This window comes from Lacerta agilis, chromosome 14 (assembly GCF_009819535.1).
Source record: "Lacerta agilis isolate rLacAgi1 chromosome 14, rLacAgi1.pri, whole genome shotgun sequence".
Classification (NCBI taxonomy): Eukaryota; Metazoa; Chordata; class Lepidosauria; order Squamata; family Lacertidae; genus Lacerta; species Lacerta agilis.
In genome coordinates, this window is record NC_046325.1 from 29,875,152 (window position 1) to 29,896,157 (window position 21,006).

Consider the following 21,006-nt stretch of genomic DNA (forward strand, 5'->3'; position numbering starts at 1 on the left):
TTGATGCAGAGATTAGAATGCAACTTCTGACAATGCACAGGATATGCCTTAGCATCATGTTGAAATAAAGCCAAATAAGTCAAATAACGTTTTGCAAGTGCCACCACTATCGATGGGGGGTGGGGAAACTTGATTTGATTCAGATTTAAAGGCAAAGCTACCTAATTTGCTCTTTCTGAAACAGTATACAAACTGAAACGCAGCAAACCTTCAAAAGTCACGCTTCTCCCATTTTTGCAGTACAGGTCTCCAGCCACTTAATGTGTACTGAAACTGGGGTAAAGTGTGCATAAAAATGCATATAATAGTGAAAGCAAGCATACAAGAATGCATTATATCTGGGGAAATTGCTTTGCAAAAATGTGCAGCTTCAGCAAAATGGCATACAAAAATGTGCATATGGGGAGAAATTTGCACCAAAATGCTGATGAATGTTCATGAGGACTAAAAAAATATTCATAAATTGATGTGGCATTGTGGAGAACTGAAGACTGGCGTAATTAGATTCTGGAACCTACAGATTTCCCATCCTTTGCCACCTCCCTCTCTGTCTACTGGGACTAAGAATGCTACATGGAAGCAATCCTCCAGCGACTGTACCTTTTTGGTTACTAGGGCAGAGAATTGAGCATCTCATTATTCATCTACATATACAGAAGTAGGAGTTCCGGTTTGTGAACATTTTTTGGAAGCCGGTCGTGCTCCGTTTTGATTGTTACGCTTCCGATTTGAGTGCCACACTTCCGTTTTTAGTGTTACGCTGAGGTCTGTCTGTTTTTGCTATTTATTTTGCGTTTTTGTTTTTGCAGCTCTTTTTTGTTTTGTTTTTGTGACTGTGTGGAAGAATCCAGTTCAGCTATTGATTGATTGATTGATTGATTGATTGTGTCACTGCAGTACATAGTTTATTGCTTTCATTTTATGGATCAATGGTCTCATTAGATAGTGAAATTCATGTTACCGGTAAATTGCTGTTTTAGGGGTTGTTCTTAAAAGTCTGGAATGGATTTGATCCATTTTGCATTACTTTCTATAGGAAAGCGTGCCTTGGTTTTGGAACGCCTTTGGTTTTGGAATGGACTTCCGGAACGGATTAAGTTTGAGAAGCAAGGTACCACTGTAAATGTACTGGAGAGGAGGAAGAATGATGGAGTAGCAATGCGGAGGACTGTCTTGCCCAGAATAATGCAGCTGAGGACCAACCACTTGCCCCTGCTCTGAGACAGACCTGACAATAAGCTTCTCTTTTCACAAACTCAAAACAGTGCCCGTGGGTAGTTCAGTATTCCTGGACACTCCATCTCTGACTTCGGTTAAGTGACAACCATCCTGTCTGCAAATCATCATACCCTCCCATGTTTCACAAATGGAAACAGGGACATACTTGTAATTCCCCTTGCTCATAACAAGGTTCACTGCTCAAGGTTCTGCCACCACCCTCATAAGAAAACGCTGAAGGCCCGTCTGCTCTGCATGCTGTTTCCGTTTATTCTGACACAGCCTGCCCTGTACTGGTTTTAAGAGGGGGGGGATACATGTTCCTTTAAAGAAATAACAAGAACAGGAAAAAGGGAACATGTGCTCCCTTTGCTCGTTGGACTCCCAAATCTCGTCAGCCGCAGGGAGCATGGCGAATGGTCAGGGATGATGGGAAATGTAGTCCAACAACATTTGCAGGGCCATAGGTTGCCTGCCCCGGGTTAGAATGTTGGACCAGGACTTGAGAGACTTGTGCTCAAATCCCTTACTCAGTCATGAAGCTCACTGGGTGACCTTGGGCCAGTCATCATCTCTCAGCGTGACCTACCTCACAGGGTTGTTGCGAGGATAAAACAGGGTGGAAAGGACCATGTGCATCGCCTTGAGCTCCTTGGAGGAAAGGTGAGGATGAAATCTATCTACCTGGATGGATGGATGGATGCATGGATGGATGCAGGAATGGGCAGAGGGCAAATTCAGGTCTGCTGGGAGATCCCTACATGATTTGCAATAGGATCAGCAAGGATTTCTGTGTCTAATTGTTTAGCAATACAGTAGCAGCAACAATAATGCTTTTAAAAAAATTAAATTAGGCTACTAAAATGAAGAAAGGTTAGCAGAAAGCTAGGAGTGTATTTGTGTGTGAAAGCTCAGTTCTGGTGCTTAAAAAAAACCCTCCTGGACTGAACAGGTGCTTTGGGTATGCTGCCTCTTACTTCTAATGGTATGTCATTCTGTCTACCCCAAATCTCTATTTTCCGCCTGATTCTGGTTGGTAAGCCTCAGGACTGAGAAATAAAATATACCCTTCAAGTTTGAAGCCTGGCAGCTCTCGCCTTTAAATGTTCATGCATATTCATTAACATGACTGTGTACTAAAGGCAAGATGTATACAGCACTGTTGCTATACTACTCCCAGATATTTAAGCTGTCAAAACCCCAGGGCGATAGCTGAGCACTGATGGACGATGTCTCAGAGTCTGGCATCTCATGTGAACAACGTTGCAACAAGGCATCCCAAAAGGCAAAGCCTGGGGCTGCAATTTACCTGGAACAAAAACCAGAAAGCTGGGTCTGGCCCTGATAAATGGGGATATTTAGGCTGCAACCATGGACACAAATACCTGGAGTAAGTTCATTGAAAAGAACGAGACTTAAAAAGGTAAAGGTACCCATGACCATTAATTAGGTCCAGTCGCGAACGACTCCGGGGTTGCGCGCTCATCTCGCTCTATAGGCCGAGGGAGCCGGCGTTTGTCCACAGACAGCTTCCGGGTCATGTGGCCAGCATGACTAAGCCGCTTCTGGCAAACCAGAGTAGCGCACGGAAACGCTGTTTACCTTCCCGCCAGAGTGGTGCCTATTTATCTACTTGCACTTTGACGTGCTTTCAAACTGCTAGGTGGGCAGGAGCAGGGACTGAGCAACGGGAGCTTACCTCGTCGCGGGGATTCGAACTGCCGTCCTTCTGATCGGCAAGCCCTAGGCTCTGTGGTTTAGACCACAGCGCCACATGAATGGTATCTTTTTTTTTATCCCATCCATCCTTCAAGGAGCCTTCCCAGTTTCTCCTCCTGAGCGATGTGCCTGGGGTCACCTAGACTGAACTTCATCATGCGTGGTTTGGAAAAGTGGATAGTTCTCCCTCTCCAGGGGACACCCAATGAAAATTCAGAACAGACAAAAGAAAGAACTTCATCACACAACACACAGTTAAACTATGGAGTTCGCTCCCACCAGAGGTCATGATGGCTACCAACATGGAAGGCTTCGAAAGAAGATTCGACAAATTCATAGAGGAGAAGGCCATCAATGGCTTATAGCTTCCCATCAAGGATAAACATCTGGTTGTCCACTGTGAGAACAGAATGTTGGACTAGATGGGCTTTGGCCAAATCCAGCAGTGCTCATCTTATTATTACCAAATAATTGGTACCTGGGTCTCCCTGGTCCTTGTGCAACACTCTAACCATGACATCACATATTTGGAGCATATGAGAAATATGTTAGCCCTGAAAGCCTGATCCATCGGTTTCATTAGCAGATTTATCAACTAAAGCTTTGCCTGATTTATCTATAGGGGCCATTTTTTTTTCCACCTACAGACTCTTATTGGTTATGGCATGTTTTCTATAATAGGAAGAAGAAAAAGGACACACTGAATAAAGCTTCTCTAACAATGAATATTAGCTTTTGTAGACTTAATTGTAAGCTACCTTACACTTCAATCAGTATGTCAGAAACTTAACAAGACACATATACTGAGAGCTTGGCAAAATACAAATGTATTGAGATTTCTTCCCTCCATTCACTGGCTAAAAGGCAGATGATTAATAAGCCAAAAATTCTTTTATCAGCTAACAAGTCATGCCCACCCATTCATTGTAGACAAAGCACTTATTTCTTCGGCAAATATTTTGAGGGGAGGGGGAAGGGAGGGGAGGGGAGGGGAGGGAGGAGCTGGTTTCTGACCTTAAACAACCTTCCTTTACAATCCAAAGGAAATATCTCATCAAGGTTCTCCCTGCTGGAAGTCCCACTCAGCCTCACGCTCCAGCTTTTGCAATCTTAGCAAGGCAATGCCCAGATTATGAAGGCTGTTTTCTCAGTGCTAAGGACTAGCGGCTTCTCAGGTGAAAAAAGTACCGGATTCTTCACACAGCACCCAAATCCTGCACTTACGAAACAAGCGCAGTTCCAACTGAGTCATACACAACAAATGTGGCTGACTGCACATTTTAAAGGACTCATATAAGATTGTAGGGAGCGCTAATAGGTTTGGTGCCGGCTTCTGTCAAAAAGCCAATTGTCTAATTTGCCCATAATGGCTTAAATGCTGTTTATACAGGTAAGAAGCAAGGAAGATTTCCAGATACATGGAATTTCCGGTCTCATAACAGGAAACCACGAATCTTGCCCAGAAAATTGGGACATGTGTACATGTCTAATTTGACAATTTAATCAGGGGCTTTCATAAGAGATGCCACAAATAAAAGAGGTAGGTAGGGGCACCAAAATGGCAGCAGTTAGGAACATAGGGAGCTGCCTTATACTCTCTCCATTCCGGCTCAATATTGTCCACACTGGTTGGCTGCAACTCTCTGGAGTTAAGATGGGATCTGGAGAGGCCAAGGGTTTAACCTGGGACCCTTCCTGATTGCTTGTGACAAATGAGGAAAGGGATACAATTTGAAACCTGACATCAGCCCATGCATTTGCTTATCGAGCATAATCACGGCACATAGTTTCTTAGTGCCAGCAGGCAAATGCGCTTGCTTTTTCCCATGACCCCCCCGTGTTCACATGACTTTCCACTTGGCTTAATCTTTGCCTGTTCTCAGCTCCACATCCCTTGGCCTCCTGTTCCCATGCCCTGTTTACTATCTGTACCTGTTTGCTATCTTTTATGCATGAAGATTCCCTTGTGTATTTAAGGTTCTGCTTTTCGATCTACGTTTAATTTTGGTAAAGGTCAAGTGTTTGTTTCTAATGTATAATTCTTATGTATATATGCTCGTACGTTTCTGTTTGGAAACAACCTGTATTGGGCTGCCTGATTAATAAATTTTAAATTTATGCATGAAACGGAACACCAGTTTATCAGGGAATGTGGGTAATGTAACAATAAAAAGGGAGAGAGAGAGAAAGAGAGAGAGAGAGACTGACTTGCTTGTGGAGCGCAGCTGTGTTTTATTATTCACTTTCAGTCATTTCTTGTGACTTTTTACATCAGAAATGAAATGTGCCAATCAAAACGGGCTAAACGTATTCATTACTGGAATGCACATTTGGGTGATGTAACAAATTTATATTCACATGCTGCCTTCTCCAAGAATCATGTTTTTCAGCCTGGAATCTTATACACACTTACCTGGGAGCAAGTTACAGTAAACTCAGTAAGATTTTCTTCCAGGTAGATGTGCATAGGATTACATTGAAAGACTCTGAAATTATTAGGTTGTGAAGAATGTTAGTCCTGCTCTGAGTAGACCCATGGAAAACAATGAGTGTGACTAACTTGGGCCCATTAATTTCAATGGGTCTGCTCTGAATAAGTCTTAGCTCTGGATAAAACTAAATACTGTATATAAAAAATTATGCCTGGGGCATGCACAATATCATGTGTGACATGCTATGGGGAGAGGAAAGTACAAGAGTGGTGTTCTCTTTTCTTTAACATTTAGTTGTCACACATGCCCTCAAACATTTCTGCAATGAAAATAATGATGTCCTTAATAATAATAATAATAATAATAATAATAATAATATACCCCACACATCTGACTAGGTTGCCCCAGCCATTCTGGGGGGCTTCCAACATATATAAAAACATAGTAAGTAATTAAACATTAAAAGCTTCCCTATACAGGGCTGCCTTCAGGTGTCTTCTAAAGGTTGTATAGTTACTTATCTCTTTGGCTCGGGGGTCGCATAACTCCATACCCTCCAATGCCCTGTGGAATGCCCTCCCACCAGATGTGAAAGAGAAAAACAACTACCAGACTTTTAGAAGACATCTGAAGGCAGCCCTGTTTAGGGAAGCTTTTAATGTTTAATAGACTATTGTATTTTAATATTCTGTTGGAAGCCGCCCAGAGTGGCTGGGGAAACACAGCCAGATGGGCGGGGCATAATTATTATTATTATTATTATTATTATTATTATTATTATTATTATTATTATTATCTGATAAAAACAGGGACATCCTGAGGAAAAGCAGGACATTCTGGGACGGCTTCTGTAAATGCAGGACCGTCCCTGGAAAATAGGGACATTTGGAGGGTCTGGTCACATACTTTGTGGACAGCCTCAGTCAGTGCATCACATTCCCAAAATCCACTTGTGGCTGGCAAATTTACCCTATCCCAGCCTCCTGCCCGTGGCAGATGGCGCAAACAGAGTTGGCAAAGTAGGCCATGGAGCCTTATACTGTCGCTGCTGGAAAAGAGGCACCTGTTCTTTTACATTATTATTTATGTAGTTGAGAGTATTTATAACCTGCCTGTTAACTGAAGCCTTTGAGGCACCTAACACTACTGTACATTAGAAACACCATAAAATAGACAAGTGTTATAGAGCAAAGGCATACATATTTCAATTCTCTCCTAGTTCTCAGGTGCTTTGGCTGCCACTCTCAACCTCCTGGCCTGGAAGAAGCTGCTAAATTAGCCAGACATTAAGTCCCTCACAGGCCAGGCCTTCCTCACTGGGCTGCTGCAACTGTCTCTTATAGCCTTCTGCCCCAGTTCTGGTTTAACAAACCCCTGAGTTCTTTCCCATCTTTGTCCTGTGTTTCTGCTCTGTGTGGATAGTGTCATTATACAGTTTAGTCACTAGGTGGAGATAGTCATGCCTGTGTGGAATCGAGCGTTTCAGGCAGCTGCTGTTTTTCTTCCGCAAGCACAACAAAGTTGTTGTTTAGCTTTTCCATGACACTACAGACCGCTTCACACAATACTAGGAAAACATTTCATATGCTACCAAATACATAGAAACATGAAAATTTTGGGAGGTGGGGCAGCCCAGAGAGATTATAGAAGGCTAAGCGAAGGTCAAAGGCCCATTATCCCCTAGATTCAAACTTATATTGCACTAAAAGCAGTGTTGCGTGTGAGCATTTGTGGTGGTTACTGTCTTATATAACTCATAACTATGCTACCCTTTATTTAAAAATGAGGGGATACATATATGGATTAAATTGTTTCACCAACAGTAGCTCAGTGTGGCACACCAAAGAGATGGCCTGAGCTATGGGTGCTCCTGAGACCCAACCTAGACATAATACAAGCAACTAGTGTGGTGTAGTGGTGTTAGACTAGGACTTGGGAGATCTGGGTTCCAGTCCACACACAGCCACAAAGCTCATTGGATGATCTTTGGCCAGTCACCACCGTCTCACAGCCTAACCAACCTCACAAGATTGTTGTGGAGATGAAGTGGGGGAAACCCTGAGCTCCTTGGGGGAAAGGTAAGATATAAATGCAATTAATAACATTTATATATATATATATATATATATATATATACACACACACACACACACACACACACACACAAACAAACTACATTTGCTGTTTACATGTGTCACATCTAAACCTCTCTTTATATATATAAAAAAGCCATCCCCGTTTCAAATTTGAATGGGACAGACCCATGAATAAACAAGTGTGGCTATCCCCATCAGATCTACTTTGGTCCTGAGGAATAATCGTGTGCAGCCTGGTACACAGAAGGAAACACAAAGGGGTCACACATACGAGGGCTGGCTGCAGGTTTAAGGGAAGCCCAGGGGAAGTGGGCTCTAGTGGGCTCCCCTCTTCTGTCAGTGGGCCCTGGTGGGTTTAACCTGGTACTCCGGATAGCTGGGTCAAGCCTTCATTTTAATATCCAATGATACCCCAGAGCAGCAGAGCACTGAGGGAAAATGTAAATGGTGGCTAGACTTGGGTGTGCTGGGCTAGAAAAAAAAGAGTTAAAGTGTGTCCCGGGACAGTGGGTCCTGCCAGAGTCCTGCTGGAGCCCCAGCAGATGCCCAAGGACACAGAGGTAAACACACACTTGACATCTGAAGTCACTCTCACGGCTGCAAACGGTCTTTTTCTCTCCCTGATGTTCACCAACTCTGCGAACTGAGATGACCTAATGAACAATTAGAGCGGAGGCTTGACAAGCAAGAAAAAAAAAAAGGAAATGCTTGTTGAACCTTTTGATGTGAGGAAGCAAATTTTTGAAGTGCCTTAACCCTGCTCCTTCCCCGACACGCAAAATCCCCCCAAACTGTTTGTGTAAAGCAGAGCATCTATCTTCCAGCCTTACTAGAAAATCCCCTAAACGCTTCAAGAAAGGAATATTGTGTGCTGTCTTAATTGTTCACTGTAACAGCATCATGGGGAGTTTATCATAGCAAAAGCAAACAAACCATTCCACAGCTGTTCAGAAGTTATTGTGATATCTGAAAGGTACACCTTCCTTTTCACGTCATCCATGTCTAGTGGAAGGCAGTTGGTGTAATTTCTTGATGATTTTTTTGAAAGTTGTGATATCATAGTAGTAGTAGTAGTAGTAGTAGTAGTAGTAGCAATTGGTAATTATAGAGTTAAATATTGTCTCCAGTTATTATGGAGCAAAGACTCCACCCTTTAGCTTGTTCTTGTGTTTACATTCATTTTCCTATGTAGTTGTTTATTAGCCCAGGCTTCCTCAAACTCAGCCCTCCAGATGTTTTGAGACTACAATTCCCATGATCCCTGACCACTGGTCCAGCTAGCTAGGAATCATGAAAGGGCCGAGTCTGAGGAAGCCTGTATTAGCCTGTACATCAATAAACAGCTTCTTGTTCTGGGCATACAAAGTAAGCAAGCCTGCCTTATATTAAACGAAAATGTAGCAACTATTAATATTTTGTAAAACTTGCTTCATATTCAATGACCAAACTGTGAACTTCATGGCCAGGTGAAGCTCTGAGTTCTAGTCCCCAAAGTTTAATCACTCTACTACACACTGTCTTTTTCTTCTTCCTCCTCCTCCTCCTAAAATCTATTTCTATTTTTATTTAACTTATGAGAGTAACTATGGGCATTATTTAAAAAATATACATTGGTTACAATTTGGCTAGATGAAATAGTTTTGGAGAGCAAAAGCAGGCCACAGACAATTAACTGGCTATTCCTAAACCAGGCAATGTATTTCCTATTGCCTAGCAAAGCATTCCTGTCAGTGAGTAGGATTCTGCCCGACCTTACTGCCCTTCTATGGAGAGGGCGTGGACAGGGATGATGATGATGATGATGATGATGAATTAATTAATTAATTAATTAATTAATATGCTGCCCATCTGATTGGGTTGCCCCAGCCATTCTGGGCAGCTTCCGACAAATTATAAACCACAATAAAACATCAAACATTTAAAAACTTCCCTATAAAAACATCCCTTCCGATGTCTTCTAAAAGTCAGATTGTTGTTTTATTTCCTTGACATGCATTCAAGAAAATGCATCTCTGACTCCCTGTGCACAGCAGCATAATGCTTACATCGGCGTCTGTCCCTTGACCAGACCAGAATGTGCACAGAACGTGTTTACAGAATGCAGCCTAGTTCCTTTTTTTGGTCTGGTGCAGCATCATGTCTATAGATTCTGTTCTCTAGGATTTAGCAAACAGTTGTATCACCCGTTAAGTCTTCCTGAAAGGGTCCTTGTTGACAGAGCTGTCACAGATTTCTCAGGAAAAGAAAGACAAACGGGCAAGGTAGCTAGCCTTTGACGAAACTGGGCTCAGGTGCTGTGCCCTTCCCACCAACTTCCAAGGTAGGAACACAGGAAACTGCCTAATAGCAAATTAGACCATTGGTCCATCTCAGTGCTATTTACCTTGATTGGTAGCAGTTCTCCAGTCTTAGAGATGCTTGGAACTGAATTGGTCCACTCAAAGCATTTGGTCCACTCAGCTTTGTATTTAACCATTTGCTTGGTAGCCATAAGTGATCCGGAAATCCAACCAGGCGAATGAATGAAATTCCATGAAGGCAAGTGCATAGGCTGACAGAGAAGGAAAGGGTCAATCCATCCCTCCTCTGTCAGCCACCATGGCAGAAGGCAAGGGTTGGGTTGTTTGTTTTAGTAGCCTGCTAAGAGACTAACAGCGTAGCCTGAGGTGTTTCCCCCCACCCCACCCCCAGGTAGACTTTGATGGAGGGGGCTTCCTTCCTCTGTAGCCAGCATGGAAATGCAAGTTTCTAGCGGCCAACTGAATTTTGTTGCAGGCTACTAACTTTGTGGGCTTATTTACAAGGCAGGCTCTATCCCTGAGCTACAATCCTTTGCTGATTTGGCTAACTTTTTTTGCAACCCTTCACCAGTTTCCCTTTTGCAAGGTGCCTTTCCTCACTTGCTTATGTGCACAAATTGTTTTTATTGGGCAGGTGATTCGAGAGGCAGCATCAAAGCTAGCGAACGAATGGGATTTCATTTTAAGGCTAAATGTCAAACTTAGTCCCAGAAACTATTTTCAAAACCAAGACTCAGCTTGGAAACATGTTAAATTGCCACATAGAATTTAAATGCTTAGGCAGGATTTTAAAAAAAAGTTTTAATTAATTAATTAATTAATTAATTATTACCTATATAGACAGATAAACAAAATATAATTATTTCCTACTTTTCTGTCATTCAAAGCCACTAAGAAATAAACCAGCTGTGTAAAATTTATATAAAAGCCAAACACAGTTGGGTAACATCTGGTGTTATTAATATGATGTCCAAGTTTCTTAAGTTTGTTGATTTCAATGGGTCTGCTCCGAATATGACATCGTTAGCTACCACTCATTGGATCAAGATAAAACATGAAATACACCAAGCTCAGTATGTCATGGTAAAGAAGATCAACTTCCATCAAAGCTCAAAATCCTGTCTATAAACACAGGGGTTTTGATGTGCGAAGACAGCGCTTGTGAGCATGGACAGATTGCCTTTCCTCCGCACTATGGAATAACCACAGGCAGCTTTCATGCATCTTGGATTAGGGGTCGCTAATCTTATTTTAGCGATAGAGCATCTCAAGGTTCCAGGTTCAGTTCCTGGCATCTTCCCAGTACAGGTGGCAAAGACTAGCTGCCCATACAGTGTTGAGAGTACAATGTTGACAACACTTGCTAAATGGACCAATGGCCTGACTCGGTATAGGGGAGCTTTTGACGTTCCCACAACTGTTAGTCGTTTTTTTTAATTTTCATTTATTTTAGAAAGCAAAGCCTCGTTGGAAAAGATAATGCCAGGCTCAGCACCAGCCCTAGATCTGTGGGGCTGGGTGCAGCTGAGGTGATTCCTCCTTGCCCTTCTGTTTCCAGTGTTAATGATCTACTAAGAGACAGAGTAGTAGCCCGGAGGCACACAAACCATACGCACTGTTTTCCTTGCTCAAATGTGTTCTTTTGCAGAGACGGGGTGTCCCCCAAATTCTGCTCCATCTCTCTCTCTGGTATACATTATCTCCCCCTTCCCTAGCTTCCCTTGAAACTGTAGGCTAGAGCACCCCTTCTACACACGCACACACACACACACTATCAAAAAAAAAAAGTGACAGCAGGGTGGCTAATAATAGCACCCCTGCTAATCCGGAAGGAAGCTGAGGGAGACCGTCAGAGGTCACGGCCATACGATTCTTCTGAAGCTACGTCAAATAATATAATAATACAAACACAAACATGCACACAACAAGCGGCCCACCCCCGTCTAACCTTTCTGTCTCTGCTGCTGTTTTAGATCTCCCTCCCTCCCTCTCTCTCTCTCTCACACACACACACACATCCCTTTATAGGCCGGTGCAATTAAAAACGCATAAATAAAAACACAAAACAAAGCGATAAACACACACACACATCAGTGAGAGAAGGGGAAGCCGAAGATCTGCCCCCCTCCCGGAACTAGCAGAATTAAAAGAAACCTGCCCTCCCAGCGATACAGACACAGCTCCGGACCCCCCCCCCCTTATTTTTTTGCTTCCTAAGGTTGCGCTTCTGCATCCCCCTCCCCAAGAAGGCCCTGTCAAGAATACCGTTATACAGAACAATAGAAATCACACTACTTACTATGAACAACAACGACGCACACTTAAAATCCTCCCACCCGTTTCTCTTTTCTTTTTTGCAACTCCATGCCTAAACATCATCATTATTATTACTACTACTACTACTACTACTACTACTATTTCTATTATTATTTGCTCAAAGCTTTGCAAAGGCTTGAGATGAATGGAGGGGAAATCACCCTGTTTAACCACCACATCTCTCTCTCTGTTGACTCCATCCTCAGAGCTATAGATATATACGCGCACATAGATTTTTATAGATATATGCATCCAGTCTGGCAAAGCCCCGAAGAGTTAAGATGCAAAGTGGGGCTTGGCTGGGGAGGGAGGGAAGGAAAGAGAGGGGTAGGGAGGGAAGGAGGGAGGGAAAAGGTGTCAATACGGAGGGATTGGTTGGGGGGGGGGGTGTCTTACCTTGATGCACCGCCACGTTACAGCCATGCCCATCACAGTACACCAGGGGGTTTTCAGCCCAGCCCCGCTCATCGGAACAAACGCAGCAGCCACCCACCATCTCCTTCATTCTTCCATAAGTTTCTTCTGAGCTGGTTTCCTCCTCCTACCCTACTGTTTGTTGTCGTTGGGGGGTGATGGTGATGTTGTTGTTTCCAAACACGCAGTCACTCCTCGTCCTTTTCTTCCTTCTTTTATAATCTCCGGGCTTGTTTCTCTCTCTCCTCTCCCCCCCCCCCCACCACCTCCCCTCCCCAGCTCTCTCTCTCTCTCTCTCTCCCTCTCCGATCCGCCTTTCAGAGACAACAATCTTGCTAGGACGGCGGAGGGAAAAAAAGAAGGGGACTCCGGAGCCTCCCCGCAGGACAAAAATGCCACATTGTTATTTGCAAACGGGAGATCGGCGGCATTGCTTGTGCTGAAGCAGACGCGGTTGCTAGTCATACACACAAACACACACACACACACGCATGCACACACGCTAGACTCACGCACACACGCACAAAACGTCGCCTTGGCGGCACACAGCCCACAACCCAGCAATCATGGCTCCACGCGCTTGCAAAGTCTTAGGTTCAGGAACAGCTGCCTCACTTGGGAGGGAGGTATTTTTTCTGCTTCCTTCCTTCCCCACCCCCGCCAGCAGCTCCCTTTTGCAATTATTGAAGTGTTCGGGGGTCCCCCACCCACCACCGCCTTTTCTTCCTTTCCTTTCTCTTCATCCAGGGGAACGGATCTGGCATCTGAAGTGCACGAGCAACATTTCCACCCTCCCTTCTTCCCCCCCCCTCCTTCCTTCCTTTCTCTTTCTTTCTTTTTTTGTCGTCGTCGTTCAATATGGAGCGATCAAGCAAAGGACCAAAAGGGGAAAAAAAGGAGGAATATCTCCCACCACCCCCTTAAATCCTATTATCTGTAACGTTGCCTTCTTTTGACAGATAAGGGTTCCGCCAGCGCCACCCTTCGGCCAGTGAAGAGAAGTGGATCCCCCAGCAACAAGAGGAGCGTGTGGATTTCGAAACCTACCGGTATATATACTGAAACTTGTCCTCCAGACATCCTTTTATTAGTGCGTGTTCACTGATGATTCAAGCACATTCTGATATCGGGGCGGTTATACATAAGCCAGCTTTCAGTATTGTTTGTGCCCGCAAAAGTTGAGAGGCAGACATACGAATGCTTCATTTCCAAGCTGCGCCTATCCTTACTGAAATTCTGTAACTTTTTAATAAATGTTCTTCCAGTTTATATAGGTTTTGTTATGCTATAGCGCAAAGAAGGCCCCTCCCTCCAGGCGGCAATAATGCAGTAATTTTGGAGACACGTTGCAGAACAGCTAATGAAATGGAACGTTGTGTGGACGGCCCAGTATACACTAATGCACTATTACCATGTCAGTGACATGTTGCAGAATACACCCCCCCCACCCCCCCAAAAAAACCCTCACAAAAAAACACAGTCATGAGATACCCTAAGAGGTATAAAAAAGTTACAGGATTTCAGGAGGAGGTTGCGGGTCGTGCACTGATTTGAAACAAAACTGTATTTTCGACCTGAAACTTCTGCAGGCACTCAAGCAGCACTGAAAGCAGGATCACGAGCACAACTCATCCCGAAAGCACAATAAAAAGGACACCTGGAGATTCCATGAATCTATTTTATGCTCTTCAAAGCAGAGTTTGAGGTAGCCTTGCTGACTCATTAGGAAAGGGGGAAAACCCCAAAGCAAGTTTGGTAACTCCTTTAGGTCCAACCAACCAAACGGTCACAATGGAAAACCTAATAATTTTTCTTACAGCACTGTAACTTTTGGATTATGTTTGAAAGGGACCCGATCCCACTCCTCAGATACCAGAGGTGCCGACAGAAGAGGGCAAGGCCTTGTTCTCAGAGAGCAAGAGTTAGATCTCCGAGGCTTAAGGGACAGGAGGGTAGATTTCAGAAGAACAACAGGAGAAACTTGCTATTCAAGCAAGGATACCAGCAAGCAGAGATCAGCGTGGCCTGAGCTGGATATGAATGCCCTCATAGCTTTGTTCTGGCCTTGAAGAACTGATCTCCCTCTATCTTTTCCCTCCACTCAATTGCCTTTGTGTTTCTTGTCTTTTAAGTTCATAAGACTGATGGCATGCATGGCCTTTCTCTCTCTCTCTCTCTCTCTCTCTCTCTCTCTCTCTCTCTCTCTCTCTCTCTGTCTCCCCCCTCCCTATTCTTGATCCATGTTGGAGACAATACTTGTCCAAAAAGCAAAGTAAAAATGCAGTAAATAAAATAAATGTCAAATAGTGTCTGAATGGTAAGTACAGGTTGACACACTGGAACCACTTACCTAGGCTATGAACACAGCAGCTTAAAATACAGCAGGGTCACTCCCCCCACCCTACTACATTTCAAGTCACGTTTGCACACTGCTGTGTGCGCCAGAGAGGGGCAAATAATGTCTTCACTTGAAGCGCATCACCTGTTTCGTTTCTCCATGCCTAAAACTCTCCCAGCACCTGTTCATTAACCTGCACATGAGCTGCCACCCACTGTCTGAAATGTACACACTTAGCTTAACTGCGAAATGAACGTGGCTCAAGTTGGGATTCAAGGGATACAACACTTAAAAGTTTGTAAAGTACAAAGTAGTAAAAACGAAAACAATAATTAAAATGCACCAGAACACATTCGAAACCAACAGTTCAAATGCAGTTTGCCCTGACCGCAGCCCAGCGATCGGTGTTGTCGGCGCTTTATTTTTCAAAAGCCTGTCTGAAAAGGAAGGTCTTAGATTTCCAGTAGAGGGTTAACAAAGAGGAAGTCTACCTAACCTCTCTTGGGAGGCAATTCTACAACATGGGAGCAGTCACAGGAAAGATTCTCTCCTGTCACCACCAATTGTGCTTCTGGAGTCAATAGGACCAAGAGGATCTTAGCACCTGGGCAATACGTCAAGTAGCCTGGGCCCAAACCAGATACGGCTTTATAGGTCTTAAGCTATTGAAGTTCGTTTGAGGGAAAACACAGCAAACAGCAGCCTTTCTCAAGGAGCTACAGGATAGCTGTGCATCGTGGGTAATGTTATGCGTACACAGATTCAAAAGCCAGCAGTGGGAGCGCACTGGAGCTAAAGTAAATAGTAATGTGCACACAGCCTTAATTATACCGTGTAGGCCCGCAATGAAATTAATGGGCCTTAGTTAGCCGTGTCTATTAATTTCGATGGGTTTATTAGGAGTATGGCTAACCTTGGATACCGCACAGTGATTCTCTCTTTGGGGACAGGCCCAAGCAATTTTCGTGCTTGTGGTTCAAAATGCAAATGGCGCGCCTCTAGCTCTGAAGAATGAACCTGGGGGCAGAATCCACCACAAAGCTCCCTTGAGCAAACGCCATCATTGAAGCAAAGCGGACCAATGCAGGGGGACTTCCCTTAACACTTCAAGAAGAGACCTGCCGAGCCAGACCAATGGCCCTTCCAATCCATCCCCTTGTTTCCGACACTGGCCAATCAGATACCTGGGATGGGGTAGGTATACTGCCTCTGAATGTGGAGGCTCCATTCAACTACTTCTATGGCTTGTTGCGCCAAATGATAGATTCGCCCTCTGTTTGTCTAGTGACCTTTGGAAATATGTCTAAACGCATGGCCATCACCACCTCGTGGGGCAAAAAATTAACTCCACCGGTTGGTGGTGGTCGAGGTGTGTGTGTTTACCACTCTGCTGACTTAATGAATATAAAAGAAGTAGAGCTTTTGACTTACATGCAGAAGGTATTAGATGGTGGGGATGGGAATGTATCTTACCCAAGAGCTTGGACAGCTGTTGTCAATTGGAGCAGGCCAGAAGCCTTTTCGGCTCATGGGACCCCCCTCCCATTAACTCAAAGCTGCAGCACCAGCACAAAGAAGGGAAATGAGAGCTGATATATGGTCAGTTGTTCCTGAGACTTATGCATCATTAACCAGCAGCCCAGTACATTTGTATTTACAATTCAGGACACATTCCTGCATTGGCATTGCAGGGGGTTGGACTAGATGTCCCTTGGGGTCCCTTCCAACTCTACAATTCTATACATCCACACTATACATTGATAGTGCTACGATACCGCTTTAAACAGCCATGGCTATCCCCCCAAATAATTATGGGAACTGTAGTTTGTTAAGGGTGCTACCAGTTGTGAGGAAATCCCTATACCCTTCACTGAGTTGCAGCTCCCACTGTTCCCTGTGAAGGGGGACTGACTGTTAAACCCTTCTGAGAGAAAACAAAATAAAAAATTCTTTCCAGTAGCACCTTAGAGACAAACTAAGTTTGTTCTTGGTATGAGCTTTCGTGTGCATGCACACTTCTTCAGATACACAGATACACAGTGTCTCTGAGAAAGACACTGCCAGTCCCTCCAGTACATACCTGTACTAAAATAATAACAGACTTGCTGGGGGTTGCAATATTTTTTTCTATCAATCTGGGGGGGGGGGGATGTTGTCTTTTGTGTACATCTCAAGATGGCTAGTAAAATCATACTATTACAACAAAACAGCAGTTAAGCAACGGAAACTGAAGAAACTAAAAATGCGAGCCAGTGTAATTAAAACGGAGGACTAGATATCACTTTTTTTTAAAGCCATCAAGTACCATTAATAGCCGAAGAGAACAGGTGGACTTTGCAAGGCACCTACAAGATACAGGACAACATGTCTAAGAAGTGTGATCCGTAATTCAGGCCTTGTCAGTGAAAAGGCCCTGTTTGGTTGTCACCTGCCTAACTCCTGAAAAGTGAGTGCACCTGTCAAACAGCCTTTCAGTTGACAAGGAAGTTCATGTGGGAGAACTTGTGCAAGTACCACATTTCTCTTTTTCCCTCCCTCCCTCTGGAGGAACAGGCTGAGTTAACAACCTGTCAAGCAGATGGAAGAAACCAACCACCCAACGGGAAGGATGTCAGCAACTAATTCTATTTGCTCGGCCAGTGCTATTTTTCTAGAAAAAGTGGTGCTGGAACTCAACTGTGTTCTCGTATAATGGCAGTTGTGCCCAACTGAGTTCCAGCGAGTTCCATCGGATGGGGGGGGAGCCCTGGGTTTGGACCCTAGTTCAGAGTCAATTAACTGTTTACATTTGAATTGACTGGTTCAATTAAAATACATTTGCATGTGACTAGTTCTGAATAAAAAGTGTTACTTGATTTTGGGGGGGGGGGGTGATGTGTGCATGTGTCACAGCAGACACTGCCTTAACGAGGATTTCCCTCCGCTGTGACCAAGAAAAGGAAATGCCTTCTCTAAATTGAGAGTCCCATTTTCAGGTGCACTTCGATGAAAATCAATGTACAAAAAATTATTTACTTCCCCGTTAATTTGGAACACCTTTTTGATCAATAAAAAGTCACACTTGCTTGTTAGGGGAACCTACAGGCTTCCAGATGTTCTTTAGCTCCCACCAGCATGGCCAATGGTCAAGAATGTTGTTGGGGAGATGCAGTTCAACATCTGGAGGGCCACAGGTTCCTCTTCCCTGCTACAAAACTGGAAGATCCCTGCTGTAGAGGCTGATACTATTGGCAGAGGTGGATTTAGGGGAGTGCGATGGGTTCGTCCGCACTTGGCGCCGAGCCAAGAGGGCGCCGCAGCGAGCTCTGCAACAATGACAAACAGCAGAAAGCATGCAGCAGAGGGTGTGTGTGTGTGCCGAATTTTGACGTCACTGCCGAAATTTTAAAGCCCAAGGTACATCACTGGCTATTGCTGAGTTTTAGGGCTGACATTTGATTTGACATTTGATCCTCATGCCTCAGTTCCCCACATCACCAACACTCTTCATCAGTGTTTCCCAAGCTTCTGGTAGTTCAAGTTCATATTCTCACCCCCCCCCCCAAAAAAAATTAAAATCGAAAGATGACAGGAGTGGGGAACCCACACTGTTCCTTGTTTATGGAAGGGTTCCTAATTTAAGGACTGCTTAGGCTGTCCCTGCTTACAGTACTTGCAAGTTAACCCTATTGAATTCAACAGGACTTGCTTCTTAATAGCCATGGTTAGGGTTATGCTGTAAATAAGGGAATAAGGAGCAGGTGGCTAGGCCTTTGATGACTAGCAGATCTCTCTGTGTTTGGACAGATTCCCTCAAAAAGCATTTACGTTGATGTGAAAGTTCTGTCAGCAGCATTATGTTCACAATAGACCACTTCACACACACACACACACACACATCATTATCATCATCATCATCATTTGGTATCACAGTCATCAAGGGATCAATGTGACCAGGCCAACGTTGCGGTGGAAACTGCGGAATGTGGACCCCCAAAGCCCTACTGTTTCATTCCTATTGTGCGGCAATATCAATGAGACCCATTCCTACTGTTTCAGTAAGCTTCTGCCATGCGACAGTAGCATCCTCCTTAGGTGCGGCACAGACAACCAGCCTCCCCACCCCTTTACCCCACAACCCTGTCTTCTTAAGGCTCCTTCTGTGCTCACATCACAGAGGAGAACCCTTCCCCGAACGGCCCAATAATCAGTAGTTTAGGACCTTTTATGCTGCACCTGTTCAAGCGTCACATCAAGGGAAGAGAAGCCAGAAGCTGCCTGCTGGGACCCTGTCTCCTTTTTATTACATTCCTTTGAAAGTCGCAAGGGCAGACAATATGCTCGCCACATTGGTGGAAGCTCACTCAGCCTTGCTGCATTCTGGGGGGACGGGGGACGGAGGGGGGGTGGGGAGAGAGGAAACTTTCAATTTTATCCTCCGTATTCTGTTGCCAAGTTTTAAAAGGCGGGCGTGTATCCAGTACCCTCTGTGCACGCGTGTGTGTCTTTGTCGTTATATATAGCAAATTATATATCTATATCTATCTATATATGTATATATTGACTTTTAAAAGTTGTATGCAGCTGCTGCACAAAAAGTGGGTGGGGGGAGGAGGGAAATCCAGGATTCGGGAGAAGTGCTTTTTCTACATGGCTGCATGAAAAGACACTTGGACTTGAACTGCAAGGCTGAGCTTGCTTTTAAAGGATTAAGTTCCCATTTACATAACTCGCCCCTGTGGTGAGGGAAGGACAGAAGAGAGGGGAAAGTATGTGGCAGGCAGGGAAGTGGGCAGGGGGGAATAAAGGCGATGACAACAGGAGAAAAGTGCTTCAGAAAAAGCTTGAGGCCTGTGGATATACTCAGGGAACCCAAAGCAGCATTAAATGTCTGCCTCAAGGGACTCTCAGTTCTGCGCTAAGAAAAGATGGATTCTGCAATCTGTATATGTCATGCACATGTGTGTGTTGCTTCCCCTCCTGCCTATAATCCTGCTCTGCAATTTATTTATTTACAGTATTTATTTATTTTATTTGCCACTGCAGTCTTATACCCCCCTGGGAATGAGCTCTGTTTAACTCAATGACACACTTTTGAGTTGACATCACGGGACTGCTCTGTATGTCATCTGATCAGATTTTTTTTTGCAGGCTGTAATGGAAAAGTGGAATCAGAGGCGGATTTAATGCAGTGCGATCAGTTCCGCCGTACCGGAGGCCGAGCCTAGTGGGCAGCGCAGGGCGTCACAACTATGACATAGTGAACTGAGCAGAACAGAAGTCGAACAGCAAGGCGGGGACCCCAAATTCTGGCCTCGCATAGGGCGCCGCTGAAATTTGAAAAAAACACACCCAAGTCTGCCCCTGTTGTGGCCATTCCTTAGCACATAAAAAGTTGTGTGTTTTATTTTATTTTAATAACAGTCACTCAATGGAATGCAATACTTTTTTTTACTGTGAGGAGTTAGCGGCGTACAACAATGGTTCCTCTCCTGCCCAGACCTCCTGTTTTGGGGTCTGGGGCCCATTAATTAGCTGATGGTATCTCTTACCTTGTGCTCAGGCACCTGCTGATAAGAGCCACCTTTATCTCTTGCTTAGTCAGGAGCAGCTCTTGCCAGGTGTGCAAGGTCACTTATGTAGTTCCTGAGAATGTGTATGTCTGCAAGATATAAAAAGGGGCTTGGAGATTCTGCCACACAAATCTCGGCGTTGTTGGAGACGGTGGAAAGTGCTTCGTACTGGCCATTGAAGCTGCTCAGCAGTTGCTGTTCAGAGGTATTCCCAGTGATTGAAGAGATGTAACCTGCCTGTCCTTTTTCTTTTGCTTTGCCGTTTGTTCCTTGTAAATAAAGTTTGTTTATCCAGGAACAGACCCAGCACACTCTTTGCTTTGCCCAAGTTCAAAAGGAACCTCTGCCCTTGGCAGAACACTGGTTGTGCAGGGCTGGGCTCAGTACTAGACAGACCTTGGACTGCTAGAAATCTTATTCAGCAACTTCTAATGTTTCCGAGCACAATTCAAAGTGTTGGTGTTGACCTTTAAAGCCCTAAACGGCCTTGGTCCTGTATACCTGAAGGAGCATCTCCACCCCCATCATTTAGCCCGGACACTGAGATCCAGCGCCGAGGGCCTTCTGGCAGTTCCCTCACTGAGAGAAGCAAAGCTACAGGGAACCAGGCAGAGGGCCTTC

The 21,006-nt window shown here is 44.4% G+C and overlaps 1 protein-coding gene across 1 annotated transcript in view; it reads right to left on the reverse strand.

Annotated features, from left to right (window-relative positions):
- Positions 1–12,747, reverse strand: part of MLLT6 (MLLT6, PHD finger containing) — an 84,468-nt gene extending 71,721 nt beyond the window's left edge. Inside the window, 1 exon segment of the mRNA XM_033168110.1 lies at positions 12,478–12,747. Coding sequence (XP_033024001.1) covers positions 12,478–12,586 — 109 coding nt within the window. The 5' untranslated portion in view covers positions 12,587–12,747.
- Positions 12,748–21,006: the final 8,259 nt, after the last annotated feature.